Below are 17908 nucleotides of genomic sequence, written 5' to 3' on the forward strand. Positions count from 1 at the left end.
GCTCTTGGTGACTCTGGGGCCGAATGACACATGGATTGTCATATCTGGGTACTTTCCTGGAGCGTTGGCAAGTTGGAGCCGAGGATATTGTTGGCAGTAGAATGGATCTTTAGAACATTTATTTGTTTATCAATAAAGTGTCACGTTCTGGAACGGCTACTTCAGTGTGTCTGCAGATGAAACATCCTAGGCTGGGGAAAATATTGAGAGACCCTCACGGGTATCAACTGTGCAGCGCGGCATTCGTGATTACAACACATCAGGAGCTATTTATCCATCCTTTCAAGTGGGAACTAGTGGAAAAACCTTCATCCCTGGGCAAAATTTTCTTCATAGGAACAAAAGTGTGATGTTTTTTGCGATGTAAGAATATAGTGAGAGCAAAATGGCTCGTTCAGCCTATTTAGAAGATTAAGGAATAACGGAAACCTGACAATTATTGACAAAGGACAAAACATAGGATCAAAAGATGGGTGAATGCGGTTGAGCAACATGTTTCAGCTTTTGTATTAATTTTACTAGCGCTGCTTCAGCTTATAAAAGGGATGGCCCAATATTGTCATGCTTGTCTATCATAATTAGAGACTGAATATCAGCCAATACCAAAAATTGTTTGCAAATAGCTAAGATTTATCCAATTTCAGAATGAATTTGGCTATAATCAAACTGGTGCATAAGGTGACACCCTACAAGCCCATAAGGAGATAAGGGGATACCTCCATAAGGGGATACTCCTACAAGCCCTTGCTGCTTAAGGACCCGGAGAGCTCGGCGGGAGTAAGTTACACTAGAGGGATCCAATGTCTCCCCAGCCTTCCTTGACTTTTAAAATGTCTGAATTGCCGACATTTCTTTTAAATTTCCCATCCTGACCAAGCTATTTTGGTCTGAAAATGGTAAACTTCAAAATATTTATATTGGAGCAGCAGCTGAACAAGCAGTTGCTGACACTTCCGATTTACCACTAGCTAATCAAGGATCAGAAAAAGTCATTTTTGTTCCTGGTTACAGAAAGTGTCACCCAACAGAGCTTGAATTAATGTCTTCTTCAATTATTTGACTTTAACTGTTAAAAAATAAAATAATATCCACATTTGTAAAGCACGAACAATCACCCGTAAGGGTCTCTAGGCGCTAGGGGCCGTCGGGAAGATTAAGCAAGCTATTGCCCAGAGTCACATGGTGCTGGGCTAATCTGCCGCCGGCGCCGGGGATCGAACCGTGATCCCTAGATTCCAAGTCAGTCGCCCTGGCCGCGGGCCACACCTCTTCCTTTGATCTTATAGAGACGCAGAATGTGTCTTCGCTGAAAATTACCTATTTACATGAAGTGATATTAAATGCACAGTATCTAATTAGAAAACTTGAAAAAATGAGTCAACAACTTCATCTATAATGCCTACTATACATTATAAATAGAACCGCATTATAAGATGGCCTCTTAAATGGGCTGGCAATACCCAGTTCAGTATTGCAGTTACTGAGTGACACCAGCACCCAATTTATCGGCCAGCTGAACAATGTAACCCACAATGGGGCCTGCTATAGCAAAGTCATTTACCATGTGTTTTTCTTGAATTCTCTGACTTTTTCTGCTCACAAATTCCACCAGCAAGAGGAATTTGTGGCCATAAGAATGGGTGGTAATACCACGCGCTATATTACTAGGTGCAATAACACCACCCAATAATTCCACACCAATAACACTTGTAATCATGCCGAGTGGCATTAACACTGAAAGCCATGTAGCAATACCATGCCACACTAAACAGGGAATGTTACCCAAAATAAAATATTTCTACTGTTCCCATGAAACTTACTAGGGGTGAGTGGTAATTGTTGTTTATTTTTACCTACTTCAGAGGAGGATGCTTGAGCATAAATACATTGCCAACTTGTGCTTGGACAACTTTGATCTAATACACAAATGTGCTATAGTATTTATATCATACCACACTTGTCGGACCAGTATGAGATAGCCATGTGATATAAAAGATATGAGACAGGGAAGGCCTACAGGAGATTAAGCATATTTACCAAGTTAGCCTTGTTATGTGTGGCACCTACAGCTGATCCTGGCTTTTTATCCAACAACACTTTGCAAACTGGGCTTCCCAGGACAATTCTTAGAAGAAAATCCAAAAATTCAAAGTGATGAGTGCCAAAACGCCATGATTCTGGAGGTGCTGCCAGCCGCGGCCGCTGCAGGTAAGAGAGGTGGGGCGGGGTGGCCGGCTAAAGGGGGAGGGGGGTGGTTTGAGAGACGACCACAAGGGAATATTAAATAAATAAATTTTTGCCCTTGTGGTCGTTTCTCGAAATCCCCCCCTGCCGGCACCATCGATTTTACCTGCAGCGGCCACGGATGGGTGTTACGCATAAACTCAAGGCACTTTCCAAAACTGAAAAGGACTAAGAGATACATAATGTGGCAAGGGGGCTCCTAACACATTGACTTAAGAAAACAACGTGTGCTATGAAACATGGTTTCTTCTTTTCCCATGGACACTCTCTGAAACTTTCTCCTTTTTCTCCCTTCCTCTTTCTCTCTTTGTTTCCTCTTCTTCCTAGTTAGCAGCCCAAGTCCTGGAGGATAAAGGGGTGGCCTTTGGCCTCCTGGACTCAGAACACGACGCCTCTGTGGCAAAGAAACTAGGTATGCTTACTAATCTTTCATTTTCCTTCCTCTCGCTCTCGTTAACTGTTTGGTGCTTTGACGTAGGCACGCTCTGATTCATAATGAAGCTCACACCACCCATGGCTTGGAATGAGTGTAAAAATATAGCATGAAAATCAGTGTGAAATCTCATTCATTGTGAGATTTTTTTAATTAGAAACTGAATGAATCAATCAGTCAGAGGTTCTATTTCAGCCTCTGGTATGTAATCAGTGCGACTGACTCGACACTTATTATTTAACGTCACATCTGTCTTGGCTCCTATGTTGCCATTCGTTTCTGGTTAAAAAAAGATTGTATGATACAGACTTGAACAAAAATACTGAGAAATATGTCAGAAAATTACAAAAATCTGTTCTAAAAATGTTCATCTATTCGTTGACAGTTTCTTTCAAAACAGCAATTTGTGATAAACTATTACTTTTAATGAACTTGAGCACAGCTGTGGGCACAGCAAGCTAAAAATCCGAACAATGCGATGAAGACGCGTGCCTTATCACTTGTTAATTTGCATGAAATTCGCTAATCAGGAATTTGCCGCAAGTACCCGTGACGACACAGACGCAAATCCCAGAAGTGATCTCTCTCTCTCTTTTTTTTATCTGGAGGTACAATGCCACATCTCATAAACAAAAAAGAATAAAAGCAGTCTGTGCAATATCAATGCAATATCATAAATACATGTCACAGATCACCAATCCCAGAGACCGCTCAAGACATCCGATGAGCCCCCACCCAAGCGATGTTACAATTTACAGTGCTTTCACAGGTTTAATTTATTATAAAAGAACGCTGAACTTTATGAAATCTCTCCGTATTGTCTGACCTGGCGGAGAATGGCCTCCCTTTCCCTGATCCTCTAATTCTTTTCTTGCGGATCGAGAATACTGGGTACAGGTTTAGATCTCCACCTCTGTAGCAGCAGAGACTGTGTCGTCAACACAGAAATAAAACACAACTTCTGGACCTCCCATGGGATTTCCATCATGGGCAGGAACCCAAAAGAGTTAACATGGGATTTTCGTCGAATTTGGATCTTTAACTAGTTCTCTAAAAATCTAACAACACTTTCCCATAAATTACCTAAATTACCCTAATACCATATAACGTGCCCCCACCAATCCAGCACCAGTCCTACCACACCTAAAACATTGATTCAGAAAATATGGATTTATTTTATTTAAAAACTGAAGTGACCTGTAGATTAATTATCTGAAAAAAATTGTATCCTACAAAAATTGGCCCCCTTTTAAAGCAGAGAAGTTTAAATCATTATCTCTCTGACAGATATCCTTAGGAAGTGTCACATTCTCCTCTGTGAGCCATTTCGCAGATACCCATTCATGCACATCCATTTTCTCACAAGATAACAAATAACGATCCAAAGGTCTATTTTCTTCTTATAAGAATGATCTATCTATGTCAATGCAAGCTCCTTTTTGTCTGATAGGATCCTAGGATAAAGATTCCGTGATACCCCGAAGAGGGCCATATAGGACCACTGAAGCCGAGCCTTACCACTTGAAATCTGTGGTTCAATCCCACTCGAAGTATCCATCTATCATACAACAGGAAATTATCTAGTTTCAACAAACCATTCATGCCCACCTGGCTACAATACCTGGTTCCATACTACCCCCATTTTCGCATTCCAATTGGCCTCACTGAGTTTCAGAATTAATGTAAGGAATATCATGAGCCTTATAAAAGTGGGCTCTTTTTTTAAAGCTCTTGCAGAATCTTATATCTCACATTAAAAAAATTAGGACAATCATATCAAATATATAAAACATAATGGGCGTAAGTAAATATTTCATTAAAGTTAAAAATAATCACTTTTTGGGTCATTTAATAAGTCTTGGAAGGTCTCTGATTTGATTTTCTTCTAATATTCTATTCATCAATTCATTTTGCTGGTAGCTCTATAAAAAGTGAGCTTTCCTGAACCTAAACATATATTGTGCAACATTTTCAAAGTAATATGACTTGAGGCATGGAAGTGCCAACCCACCTTCCTCTATGCACCTATATAAAGTACTGGCAATCTTGGACTGGCAAATGTCATAAAAAGGACGCAAACACCGAGTTTACAAGTGCAAAAAATCTAGAATGAATAACACATGGAACAGCTGTGAATAAAAAATTAAAAAGAGGGAGAGCTGCCATTTTTATTAGGGCAACCCTTCCCAGAAGTGTAAGGGGAAGCAGCGCCCATCTAGTCTATAATCCTTTGACTTTGATTAACAGACGCTTCTAATTTAGATCGTACTGTCTACTCACATCTTCTGTAAAAATAACCCTAGATAGCATTAAGGGCGGGTGTGAAAGCTGCCCTAACACTCTGAATATAGAACTCCTTCACTCCCGCAGTTACTCATAATTATGTCAGTTTTGGATCTTTGCAAGCATTTATTATAGCCAGAGATTTAGTTCACTTAAAACTTTGCGAGAGGAGGAAATCAGTTTGTAGAGTAAAGTCAGAACTAATGTGAAATTTTTAAGCACAATTCAGAAAAGAATGAAAACAATGCCCTTCAGGAGTATTACTATGCAAAGAATATGTGCAAAAGTCAACATATTTACAAAAGATATATGAAGAAAGTTAGTATGTAGGGAAATTTATGGCTTGGCAGGCATGGGAACGGGTCCTGTCCAGTAGGATTAATTCCGGGAAGTTCCCCAGAACAAGCATCCATTGTGCATCAGAGGAAGAGATCAATGCCATTTTTTAGAACATTTTAGCAAGATCTATAATAATTCCCCAATGACAATTTATTCAAATTGTACTTTTTCATGAATTCTTATGCTATGCTGGTTCTTTCAGAAGAAGATCAGAGATTTATGGATAGCCTCTTTTCTTTGCAAGAGCTGGAGGAAGTTATAAGCAACAAAAAATAAGAGAGGGAGTGAAGAGGTAGTGTCCTAAACGGGCACTGGAGGTGGATACGTCCTCCCCTGGAAATCTATACAAAACACAAGGATCCACCTGTAGATGGGTTTCTTTCAGTGGAAGTTCTCTCATTGGTTAGAGTGTGTCTCCTACATTGGTTGGAAGCACACAGTGTTTGCTTAAATACCCCTCACACACCAAAAGGGCCCTTGGTGTCATGCTTCATCATGGGGGGTCTTCCCGTCCCGCTGCGGGACGGGACGTGCTACGACCTACGACTACGCGGGAGCACTGATCTTCAGTACCATGTGTGGTGTAGGAGTTTGTGAGAGGAAGGGTCAAGGGTGAGAGAAAAAGTGAGTTTAAAAAGGACCTGGTCTCTGTGGACTAAAAAACTTTAATATTCCCTGCAGCTGGTCCTATTAAAAGCAGTGGGTTGGAGATGTCCTGCGTTAATGTGCGGGTACTCCTAATCAAGTCAACATGTTTTGAAGCTCTGGGGCTTCTTCATCAGGACTATAACCAATCCCTTCTATTCTCACTATGTTAACGAGAAAGATATCGAAAATGTGAAACTAGTGATATGTACAATTAAGTGAAAATGCAACTAATAATGCACTTTATACAATACTCTTTTGGTATTCTAATTGTAAATCTGGAAAAAGAAAGCACAATAAATTACAAAGAGTAAAAATGTGCCTCCTTCTGCGCAAACACGTATCACCTGTAAGAAAAGTGTACCACAGAGTTTGTGATGTATCTTTAGCCATAATAATGTATTTACCACTAGTGCAGTGTCCTGTGGAAAAAATTGACAGACAAGACATACAAACACTTAACAGAAAGCACATACACTATGATTTTGTAAAAACAGAGTGGAAAAGGAAGTTTAGTCTGGTATGCAGGGTAAGTATAGTTAGGTAATACATGCTTAGTTATATAGGAGACAATGCTCCATGATCCTCAAGAACGGGTGGGAAAGGTGTCGGAACTGAATCCTGTCCAGAGGAGACAAGGCCGGGGGGGAGTGAGTATTCAGAATCTTGAAGTCAGCGTCCTTGGGCTGCTCTTTCTAAGCGGCTATGCCGTACTTACAGTTTTGTCGCCGCTGCCTCGCTAGATACAACGCGTACCCGCGGCTCGGTGGTATACGGAGACCGCGGGGAGGTCACATTATATAGTGCCACTAATTGGCAATGATTGCCGAGTTGCTGTGCAAAAAAGGTGTTTTCCTGTCGAAATTCATCCGGAAGTAGTTAGAGGTTCTGTCCTGTGCGCGGCGGATTGAGCTGAATACTCGAGCGACAACCTGTTATTCATAGGTAACCCGGAAATGGATTGGAGTCGTTTCCTTCGTTAGGTAGAACTCGATACTAAAAACAAAAAGTCAGCCATTTAATCTTGGAGGGGTCCCATTAAAAGACCGGAACCAATGAGACTTACTTGTTTATGTCATGTGGACCGCAGGAGGGACAGTAAATTATGATCAATACGTGTACAAAGAAATTGCAAAACATCATTGTGTCAAAAACGGCACACGTAGATCCAGTTCACTTGGGGTCAAAAACGGTCACCACTCTTCGGTGTCTCGTGACTGCGGCACAATGAGGGGCGGACAAAAAGAGAAGAAAAACTCATGTTAGTAGTGCACGTTGTTGTAATGATAAAAAGTCATTAAGGATTAAGAGCTAGTAATTCGATGGCAAAAATGCGGTGGCACTTGAACCAGAGCCCCGATGTTGCAGGGTAGTTAGTTAAGTAAGTTCGTTTGTACTAAGGGCAGATACCCGCCGAAGTGGTCGATTTGATCGGGGGTATAGACAAGGATGAGGGGGCAAAATGACAGCCTTATGTCCAATGCTTGGTAAGGCCAAATCTGGCCTAAGTACATAAGTAATGCAGGGTTACTCTTATTTCCGGGGGTAGTTTGTGTTCACGCTCATGACAGTTGACCCCAGGGTATGTCATCATTTGGACCGGTTATGTGGGTGCCAAGACACAACACCCACCTTTGCTCTTTCTCTAGTAGACGGTTCTCATTGTTGATTTGTTCAATCATTGTCCATTGTAGATCATCCACGCTATGGGCCATGGTTAAATAGTGTGTGGCCATTTTGGTGGTGCTTTTTTTGCAGCAAACGTTACTTTTGTGTTCACCAATGCGGATCCTCACTGGTCTCAATGTCATTCCGATGTATTCCAATTTGCACGGGCACATGACCATATATAGCACGTTTCTGCTGTTGCAGTTTGTGAACTTTCTTTGTTCCCATACTGTGCCATTCCTGAATTTGATGTTTCTACTCCTTTTAGAAAGATTGCATGCACAATTGCCACAAGGATAGTGGCATTGAACAGGAGGGAGGAGTGAGTTTGAAAAATCCATTGTGGGAGTTACTCGTGGTCTGGTATGGACTAGGAAATATCTCTCAGATTCCTGTCCCTTTTGTGGGAAAACATGGGTTTCGGTAAATTGAGATTTCCGCAGTTCAAGATCCTCCAGTGTTTGTTCACCATTTTTGATACCTGGTTGGAGTGTGTATTGAAAGTGATGACGCGTATTGGTCTAACTTCCTGTTCTTTGGGTATTCTGTCTTCCAGGAGTGCGTCTCTGTTATTATTCCTTGCCCTATTCGTCCCTCTTTTGATGATCTGTTCTGGGTAATTACGTTTCTGTAATCTAGTTTTCAAATTGGAGGCTTGTTTCTTGAAGTCAGTGAGTTCAGAACAATTCCTCCGGAGACGGAGGAATTGTCCATAGGGGAGGTTGTCCCGGAGGTGTCAGGGATGAAAACTATTGTACAGTAACAGGCAGTTCTTTGCGGTGGGTTTGAATTCTGTGGTAGTTTTAAGCGTGCCACTCACCGGATAGATGTTTAGATCTAAGAACTCCAAGTTGGTGTTTGATGCTGTGTGTGTGAACTTGAGATAGGTGTTCTGTTCGTTGAGCCAGACCATAAACGCTCCAATGGATTCGGCGTCACCTCTCCATATCACAAGCACATCGTCAATGTAGCGTTTCCATATTACGATGTTGTTGTAGAACGGATTGTCTATGTGCAGTATCTTGCTGTTCTCAAGATGGTGTACGTAGAGACCAGCCAGGCTAGGAGCGAAGGTGTTCCCCATTCTGGTCCTGTGCTTCTGTAGATAGCATGTCCCCTCATAAAGAATTTTTTTTTTCTTAAGGGCCATGAAAACTATTGTACAGTAACAGGCAGTTCTTTGCGGTGGGTTTGAACTGTGTGGTAGTTTTAAGCGTGCCACTCACCGGATAGATGTTTAGATCTAAGAACTCCAAGTTGGTGTTTGATGCTGTGTGTGTGAACTTGAGATAGGTGTTCTGTTCGTTGAGCCAGACCATAAACGCTCCGATGGATTCGGCGTCACCTCTCCATATCACAAGCACATCGTCAATGTAGCGTTTCCATATTACGATGTTGTTGTAAAACGGATTGTCTAGGTGCAGTATCTTGCTGGTCTCAAGATGGTGTACGTAGAGACCAGCCAGGCTAGGAGCAAAGGTGTTCCCCATTCTGGTCCTGTGCTTCTGTAGATATTATGTCCCCTCATAAAGATTTTTTTTTTCTTAAGGGCCAAAGATACACATTTCATGACCACGTTACGAGGTGTGTGATACTCCCATGGTGTAGTAAACAGTAATACCTCTATAATGTTCAAAGTCTTGTTATGCGGTAAGCTTGTGTACAAGCTTTCCACACAAAGCCCCAGCAGAAGGTGTTGATCTGGGTCAAAAGGGAGACCATCGAGGAGTTGTAGGACGGCCTTGGTGTCCTTAAGGTAGGCACCTGTTTTCTGGACCAACGGGCGGAGGAATGCGTCCGCAAATTTGGATAATGGTTCCAGGATAGAACTATTCCCTGACACAATAGGGTGACCGGGGGGGAGAGGTGGGGGGGGGGTTCCCAGATTTTTATGGATTTTGGGGATGGTGTAGAAATATGGTGTTCTGGGCGATTTCTGGATAAGGAATTCAGCCTCCTTCCTAAACACCCAATTGTGCCGTGGCTTCTTCTACCTTCCCCAAAACCTGCACCCGTATCTCCTCTGTTGTGTCATCAGTGAGGATTTCGTAGTTCCTGCGCTCCTCCAAAAGTTTTCTGCATTCGGTGTAGTAGTTGTTTGCTGTTTGAATTGCTATTGCACCCCCCTTGTCTGCAGGCTTTATAATGATGTCTGTATTGTCAGCCAGTTGTTGTAATGCTTCTTTTTTCAGGCGTGATGTGTTCTGGAAGGTGGTTTTGTCATCAGTCGGTATTTTAGCCAGTTCCTCCATCACTGCTTTTTCGAAAGCTAGTAGTTCAATCTGGCAGTGTTGAGTCCAGTGGGGTGAAGGTAGATTTTGGTCGTAGTCCGGTATCAGATACCTGGCCCTACGATGTATCTTTGTTTTCAAAGACAGCTCGTAGTTTCAGCTTGCAGATAAACTCCTTCATTTTCACGCGTAGCTTGAACTTGTCCATCCTGTTAGTGGGTGCAAATCCCAGGCCTTTCTCTAGGACACATTTTTGGGGTTCTGTGAGTTCGTACTCTGTCAAGTTGACTACTAGTTGCCCCTCCTACTGGTTGTTGGTTGTTCGATGTTGCCGTCATGTTCCTCGTCCAGACTCTTAGTGTTTCCGCCGCTTCGGTGCCCCAATGGACCTGATTGCCTCTCCGGTTCCTTCCTCTTAGTGGGCCCGGGTGCACTCCTAAAAAAGGAGGTAGTCCATAATAATTAAATTCTTGTTGTGGGAGGTTCCAGTTTTGGAATGGTCCAACCATCGGCGGTGAGCCGTAGGGGTAGGGTGCATAGGCGGGTGGGTCTTGGTAGTTTCCCCATCTTCTTCGTCTTGGATTGTAGGGCCTCTGGTATTGTGTTCCTCCTCTCTGGTTCCTAGGATTACTCCCTCTACTTGAGTAGGAATCGTTAGATCCTGTGTCCGATAGGTTGCTGTCCGTTCCTTGTTCACTGTTAGTTTTTTTGGCTACATAATCATCCCGTGTGTAGGGGTAGACTCTCTCATGGTTGAAGCGTGCAGTGTCCTTTTTTAATTTGTTGTATTTGCTCTGTTTCAATGATATTTCGAACTCACTCATCTGCTAGTTGAGTTCGTCCAGTCTTTTCTTCAAAACAGTGGTTGATTGGTAGCTTTTCAGTTGGACTTCCAATTTCTGGATATCAATCTTTAATTCTTGTGCCAATCGGGTGGCTGTCTTGATGATAAGGACCAGCCAGTCCTGGGTACAGTGCCACGATATCAGTGACCAGTAATGAATGATTTGTCATGCTGGAATATAAACGGCTCATTCCGGACTATCAGGCTCTGAGGTGCCGCATTCGCCCTCAAGTATTCAGTCATCAGTAGGCCGTGCAGTGCTGTCTTGATCTGGGTTCTCCTCAGATTAGCTAGCTCGTCCCAGTCTGCATTGCTCGGGCCTGGATCTGTACTGCTTAGTCCCTCAAAGGGGTTGATAGCTGCCAATATCCTGTTATGTTAGGTGCATTTGTAGCAAGCACGGTTACCCTGGGTGTCCTGGTGCTAGCACTGATTGCTGGGGGGAAAAGACTGTATGCTACTGTACAAAGAGCCAGGTCTTTAACCCTTTCCTAAAGGAGAGGAGATCCGGGGCGCTGCTGAGATGGAAGGGAAGCTCGTTCCAAGCTCTGGAGGCACAGTTAATAAAACTCCTCCCTCCCCAGTTGACTCTTTTAAATGGGGGACTTGAACATATTTAGCTCCAGAGGAGCGTAGCATTCTTCCCGGGACATACCAGAGGAATTTACGTCTCAGGAAGTCAGGTCCTGCTCCATTGATGGCCTTAAACACTGTACAGAGTGCCTTGAAGCAAACTCTTTGTTTCACCGGGAGCCAGTGAAGTTGCCTTAGCTCCTTTTTCACGGAAACAAATGTAGGAGTTTCTGACAGCACTCTTGCCACTGCATTTTGGGCTAGTTGTAGCCGATTAATGTGCTGTTTTTGAGCGTTGAGATAAAGGCTATTGCAGTAATCTAAACGCAACATTATAAGAGCCGTAATCACTGTTTTAAGGCTATTTTCGAACAGGAAGAACTCAATCTTCCTTATAATCCTCAGGACTAGAAAGCAGGCTGAGGTCATCATGCTTATTTGGTCACTCATGGTGAGCTTATTGTCCAGCAATACCCCCAGGTTTTTTGCTTTCCTTGTGGGGGGGGGGGGCATACACCAAGATCTTCTGGCCACCAGTCCAGTGCCCACACACGTGGATTGTTGCCAAACTTTATTATCCTGTCAATCTTCTCTTCATCAAAGGCGAAGCCTGCTCCCTCAGCCATGGTTAGATGAGAGATTGTTGTTTCTAGGTGTGTGTGTGTCTTTTAGGAGTGTGTATGTGCGGGTTACAGTTAAAGTTATATTGGTAGTCTTTGTTTAAAGACAGGGATATTGGTATATTAGCCGATAATCCACACTATCAAGAATTTCTGGTATGCTCCCACAGCTGCGCGCTGTCTAAATAGCTACAAAAAACAAGAGAGGGAGTGAAGAGGTAGTGTCCTAAACGGGCACTGGAGGTGGAAGTTATGAGCAGCCTATCCAGGGGCAATGTTTGTGGCCCGGACGGGTTTCTCATTGAATGTTATGAGACCTTTACAGAAGTTTTAAACTGGTATTTATCAGAGGTCGCCAAACATGTTTTTAAAGAAGGATTGCCTCCCCGTCCTTTAAGATGGGAAATGTGGCCAGTTTTCTTAAGCAGGGCAAAGACCCCACAGAACCTAACTCCTATCGCCCGATTACATTTTATAATTAAGATGATGGAATTATCATAAAATTGGTTGTGAATAGATGTAATAAATTGGCACCCCAGTTAAATAATTCGTGATCAAAATGGTTTTATTGCAGTTCGGCAGCTGAGCGATAACACTAATCATTTGATTAAGGCTTTGGATATGCTGGCTGTAAATTGGATTCCAGCGGCGATCTTCTTATTGGACGCTGAAGAAGTATTCCACTTAGTTGTCTGGGAAACTCTTTTTATATTTTAGAACATTTTGGATTTTCTTCCCAGACCACAGATTTTAATGAAGAAGATGTATTTGAAAGTTAAAGCAAAACTAATTTTACATTCTTTTGAAGTACAGACTTTATAAGGTTCAGCGGGTTACGAGGCAGGGTTGCCTGCTCTTGCCGGTTCTTTTTGCCTTTTTTTTTTATCCCTTACCTCAAGCTATTCAAAATTATAGTATATTTCAGGCACCTACTCTCCAAATGGCTAAAATTACGTTATATGCCGATGACATTATGCTTTTGTTGGCTTCCAAGAAAGAAGTACAGGAAAAAGTATTTTCTATTCTTTCAACATTTCAATTGGGAAACATCATTTTCATCGCATGCGATACATTGCATGCTGTTACAATGCGGTCATTACAACTACTGCGTTGTTACATCGCAAACCATTACAACGCAAGTCGTTACAACGACTTGCGGTAGGGGGCAAAAGGTGTTGGATTTAAAATCCAACACCTTCCCTACTGTTGGACAGACAATGGTAAATTATACTATTCCAACATCCAGCGCTCCCTACAGCAAGTCGTTGTAACGACTTGCGTTGTAATGATATGCGATTTAACAACGTGGTCATTGTAACAACCGGGTTGTAATGGCATGCAAAGTATCGCATGCGTTGTAACATGGCATATTCTTTCAAACTCTAGGAGGATATAAGTGAATAAATCTGGACGTGTTCTCATAATTTCTCTGTACAAAAAGAAGAGGCATTTTGGATGTGGCTTGCATTAATTGCAGCACACCTCTTATTCAAAATTGGGTGTGCAATCATTGGTTGTCACTACTGACAGAATTACCTTGCACAAGTAAAATGCACGACTGCTCCAGAAAAATCTGTGGCTTGCTACCATAATGTGCCACAATGTTTATCAACTCCACATTATTTATTTTGACCCCGCTCAAAGTGTTAAGAACACTCTTTGGAGCTTGTTTAACATCCTAAACCAGGACAGGTATTTTAAAGCCAGTGTCTTAGAATGTGGTAGTATCACTGAAGGGATGGTGGTCTGTTGTCACCAGAAAACCTCTAACCAGCGCTTACCCTGCTACTGCTGTTGCCAGTAGAGGGCACCAGCCTGCATTTTTGAGCACATGGACAGATTCGTACAACTTGTACTTACAAATGAAAACTCAATTATAGAGTTTTCAGCAACAGTGGTGGAAGTGGGCGGTTCAGCAGCGGCGTTGCGTACGGCACCAGCAGTGACGCTGCGTGGCACTCTTGTGAAAAAAAATAGGACACTTGCACAGATTCGTTAAAAAAATAAGCCCTGCCTCTTCCCCTGCACCAGACATGACCCATTTGTCAATGAATATGCAGGAAATGTGTGTATTGAACTAATGCACATGAGTTAGGGGGCACTCACAGAAACCTGTGTAGTGCTGCGACCCCCTGCCTCTAAAACATGTGCCCTTTGAGAACCAGGGGTTTCAATTCGGAAATATCTTGTTTTGTCGCAAGGGACACGCAGTGTGGCGTAATTGCTTGGGTTGTGGCTTCTAAATTATAGGAAACATCTCAAGAGCATTATTTGCAGTTTTAGTTTGGTTGTGACTTTAACAAAAATAAAACAATATATAGAAATAAGCCCAGCTGTGCCCTGAAGGAGAAGTATAGCCTGACCTGCTAGGATGTAGTCACTCTGAAGGAGGGTACCGGAGTCCCAAGATGCACTTCTGCCTAACTGGGACTCATCAGTAGGATAGAGCTTGCGTCTCTAGGCGCTACAAGCCAGGCGGTCTCCAACCACACACACACAGTCTTCTAAGGGCGACAACAAAGAAGGAAGTGGCGGAAGATATGTAGCCTAATAGCTAGAGCTGCTGACTTGGAACTGGGAAACAAGTTTTGAATCCCGGCAACATCCTGTGATTCTGGGCAAATTGTTTAATCTCACAGTGCCTGAAAAAAAATGTCATGTAATATGTAAAGTGCTCTAATGCCCTTTGGCCAAGCCAAGCTCACTCTATATGAATCTGCAGAAAACTCAATGAAATTAAGAGCGGGTGATGGTTTTATTTACCCTTGACCCATAAAGTCAGGGAAATATGGGAAATTGACATCGGCAAGGCTAGGTGAAGTTTTCATCTTTGCACACTTTTTTTTTTTTAACAGAGTTTTATATAGCGGAAACTTGACCCGGTATCGGGTATCAGAGCGCTTTACATGAGCACCAGTTACGTTACATGAGGACACATTCATTTTTGTTAGGCACAGGGAAATTAAGTGATTTGCCCACAATCACAGGATGTTCAGCGTCATTGCAGAGACTCGAACCCGGTTCCCCAGATTCAAGGTCGACTGCACCAAGCCGTTAGGCCAACTCCTGTCCCCCACCTTTGCTAATGGAAAGCTCCACCATGTACAGGTCTGCAGTCCTAGACTGTTTCCCAGCCCCAGGATAATCTACCTGTAAAGGGGAGGACATGCTGCAACTCACAAGCCGCTGTGATACTGCAGGTACGGCTTAGCATTTGGCTGCTGCTGCTTTTTTGGGTGGAAGGGGCTGGAGCTCCACCATCTTCATACGAGCTGCATCATTGACAACGCCATTAGGGCGTTGCAGACAAGCTCACAGTCTCTGGTGGTTTGCAGCGCACCCACGGCCAGCCCACCATCAGACTCTAGACTAAGAAGTGTAAAAAGGAAAAAAACAAGGAAGCAGGCCTTTTCCATCTATGCACCCAGGATCTGGAACAACACTCAGTAGCCATCCATCCAATTTTAGAAAGAGTTATGGATGCAACTCTTTGAAGAACATCAGCCACAATCATCAGAGGAGCTACCGCTCCTATCACTCATTGACCTTATGCTAGTCTTTGTCCCTGGACAGAGCTCCCTGACTTTAGGCTAGGTTTGCACTATAGAAATGCCACATACATACCAACATACAGGGGGTGAACAACGTGCAAGGGACCATGCAAAGGGTCAGGTTTGTGGTGCAGAAGGAGAAGCTATAGCGGGTCCCTGCCACGGTGCTCTTGGGGTCCTACGCGACATGACGCGCGGCTTCCCACTTCTACAAAGATCTGGCTAAAATGCGTCTCTTTAAAAACACTTTGCAAGCTTTGCACCAAGTATTATAGAAAAAACCTTTGAACTTGGAAATCTACGGAATTCACAAGTTCGCACAGTCCTATATGAATTGTGCTCTAAACGTTTGAGATAACACTTTTGAACCACTGGGTGAAACCGCTATCAGCGTGATCAACTTTTGAGTTAGTCTGCAGTGTTATACAGTGGAATTTATATTATGCAAATAAGTCCCACTCTGACCCCAAAACAGGCTCTCTGGCACTGGCTGCTGGTTGCAGCCCTCTGCACGAGGCGACAGGTAATGTCACAGTGAATCTTGAGGTCTTATCTGTTCAATTCTGCAGCGTATATCATTTCATAGGTTGCCTCTCTGTTCAGTACTAGCGCCAAGATGTAGAAATAGCAGGTTTTTTAGCATCATTTCATTAGAGAAATTCTGGATGTTTGAAAGTTACAAATATGCAAAATCACATTGACCACGAAGTTTTCTACAATTGTGGAATCAGAGTGGCTTTTAAATAGTAATGACATGATGACACGTACACCGGATACGACGTGTGGGAAAGAAAGCAGGCAGAAAGACTAGACTGGGAGGCAAGGAGGAAAGTGCGCTGCGAGAATGGTATTAAGAGGAGAACACGCAAGCAAACAGACAGGAAGGGAAAAACTAGGAGGATGGATGGATGGATGAATGCATACTTGCATAGATGGGTAGATGTATGCATGGATGGACGATGGGTGAATGGATGGATGCATAGATGGATGGATGCATAGATGGATGGATGGATGGATGGATGGATGGATGGATGGATGGATGGATGGATGGATGGATGGATGCATGGATGAATGGATGGATGAAGGATGGATGGTTGCATGGATAGATAGATAGGTGGGTGGATAAATGGATGGATGCATGCATGCATGCATGAATGGATGGATGCATGGATGATGGATGGATGTATTTATGCATGGATGAAGGATGGATGCATGGATGGATAGATGGGTGGGTGGGTGGATAAATGGATGGATGACGGATGGATGCATGTGTGGATGGACGTATTGGTGGATGAATGGATGGATGATGGCTGATTGCATACATGAAGGATGGATGGATGAATGGATGGATGATGGCTGATTGCATACATGAAGGATGGATGGATGATGGGTGTATGTATGGATGACAGATGTATACATGGATGGGTGTATTGATGAATGTATGCATGGATGGATAGATGCATGGATGAGAATGGAGGAGAATGGATGTATGATGGATGCATGGATGGATGATGATGGATGCATACATGCATGGATGGATGGATGGATGGATAATGGATGGATGCTTGCATGGATGGATTTGTCACAGTAGTAAACGTCATGGTTGTTTAAATTGCCAGAACTATAAAACGGAGAGATGAATACTTTGGCAAGCAAATGTAAAATGGATCCCAAAAAAATAATAGAGTTGTGTAACTTCTTTTATATTTAGATTAATTTAAAATACACATCTAAAATAAAGTTGCGAATATTTTAATGTCAATGGCCTGTAACATTGTTACGAAAAATATTTCTTTGCTTTTTTGAGGTTTCATCCTCCAACTGTTCAGTCCCCGGTGAAACAGGAAACCCAAGAGGCACTCTGGGTGTGTATACCTTTTAAAACAGACTGTTCTCCTAGTAGCCACAGGAGGGCAATGCAACACTACTCTTTGGAAAAAACGTATTGAGTTCTATTTGGAAGTTCTATTATTTCCTTTACGAAATAGTACAATTAATTTGTAGAATAACCATACCAGTCCCCTGACCTCATGTAATGAGTAGGCCATTCAGATAATCCCTTTTTCAGCAAAAATCGGTAATGCAAGTTTGAGCTTCGAGGAATGGGGCGTACTTTGATCCTCAGACCTGTCCCCAGACACTAGGCTGCTCGTAGTAGGTACCACCTCCTTGAGTAGAGATAAAGCTGTGCATTACCTGAATCCAGGTGAGACAGGACCACTGCGTGAACCTCACTGTGCAAGTCCAGCTCTTCCAAGTTCCCCAGTTCTATGCGCCAGAAACTCCAGAGTTTTCTTTGAATTCTGGGACTTGTAGTCTTGTGTATTGAATGATAAAACAGGACTCCAAGTCCTGAAATCAAAGGGAAAAGCTTGGACTGGAGCATCACATAGACCTTTGAAACTTCGCAACTGTAGAAGTCAACTGGAATCAGGCATGTTCTCAGCAAAATGAGTTAACACATCCCCCGCATGTCA

The 17908-nt window shown here is 42.9% G+C and overlaps 1 protein-coding gene across 1 annotated transcript in view; it reads left to right on the forward strand.

The window, feature by feature from the left end:
* CASQ1 (calsequestrin 1) overlaps positions 1-17908 on the forward strand; it is a 142507-nt gene that overhangs the window by 14108 nt on the left and 110491 nt on the right. Inside the window, exon 2 of the mRNA XM_085637737.1 lies at positions 2572-2656. Coding sequence (XP_085493863.1) covers positions 2572-2656 — 85 coding nt within the window. The remainder of the gene's footprint in view (positions 1-2571; positions 2657-17908) is intronic.

Source organism: Triturus cristatus, chromosome 12 (genome assembly GCF_964204655.1).
Source record: "Triturus cristatus chromosome 12, aTriCri1.1, whole genome shotgun sequence".
In the NCBI taxonomy this organism is placed as follows: Eukaryota; Metazoa; Chordata; class Amphibia; order Caudata; family Salamandridae; genus Triturus; species Triturus cristatus.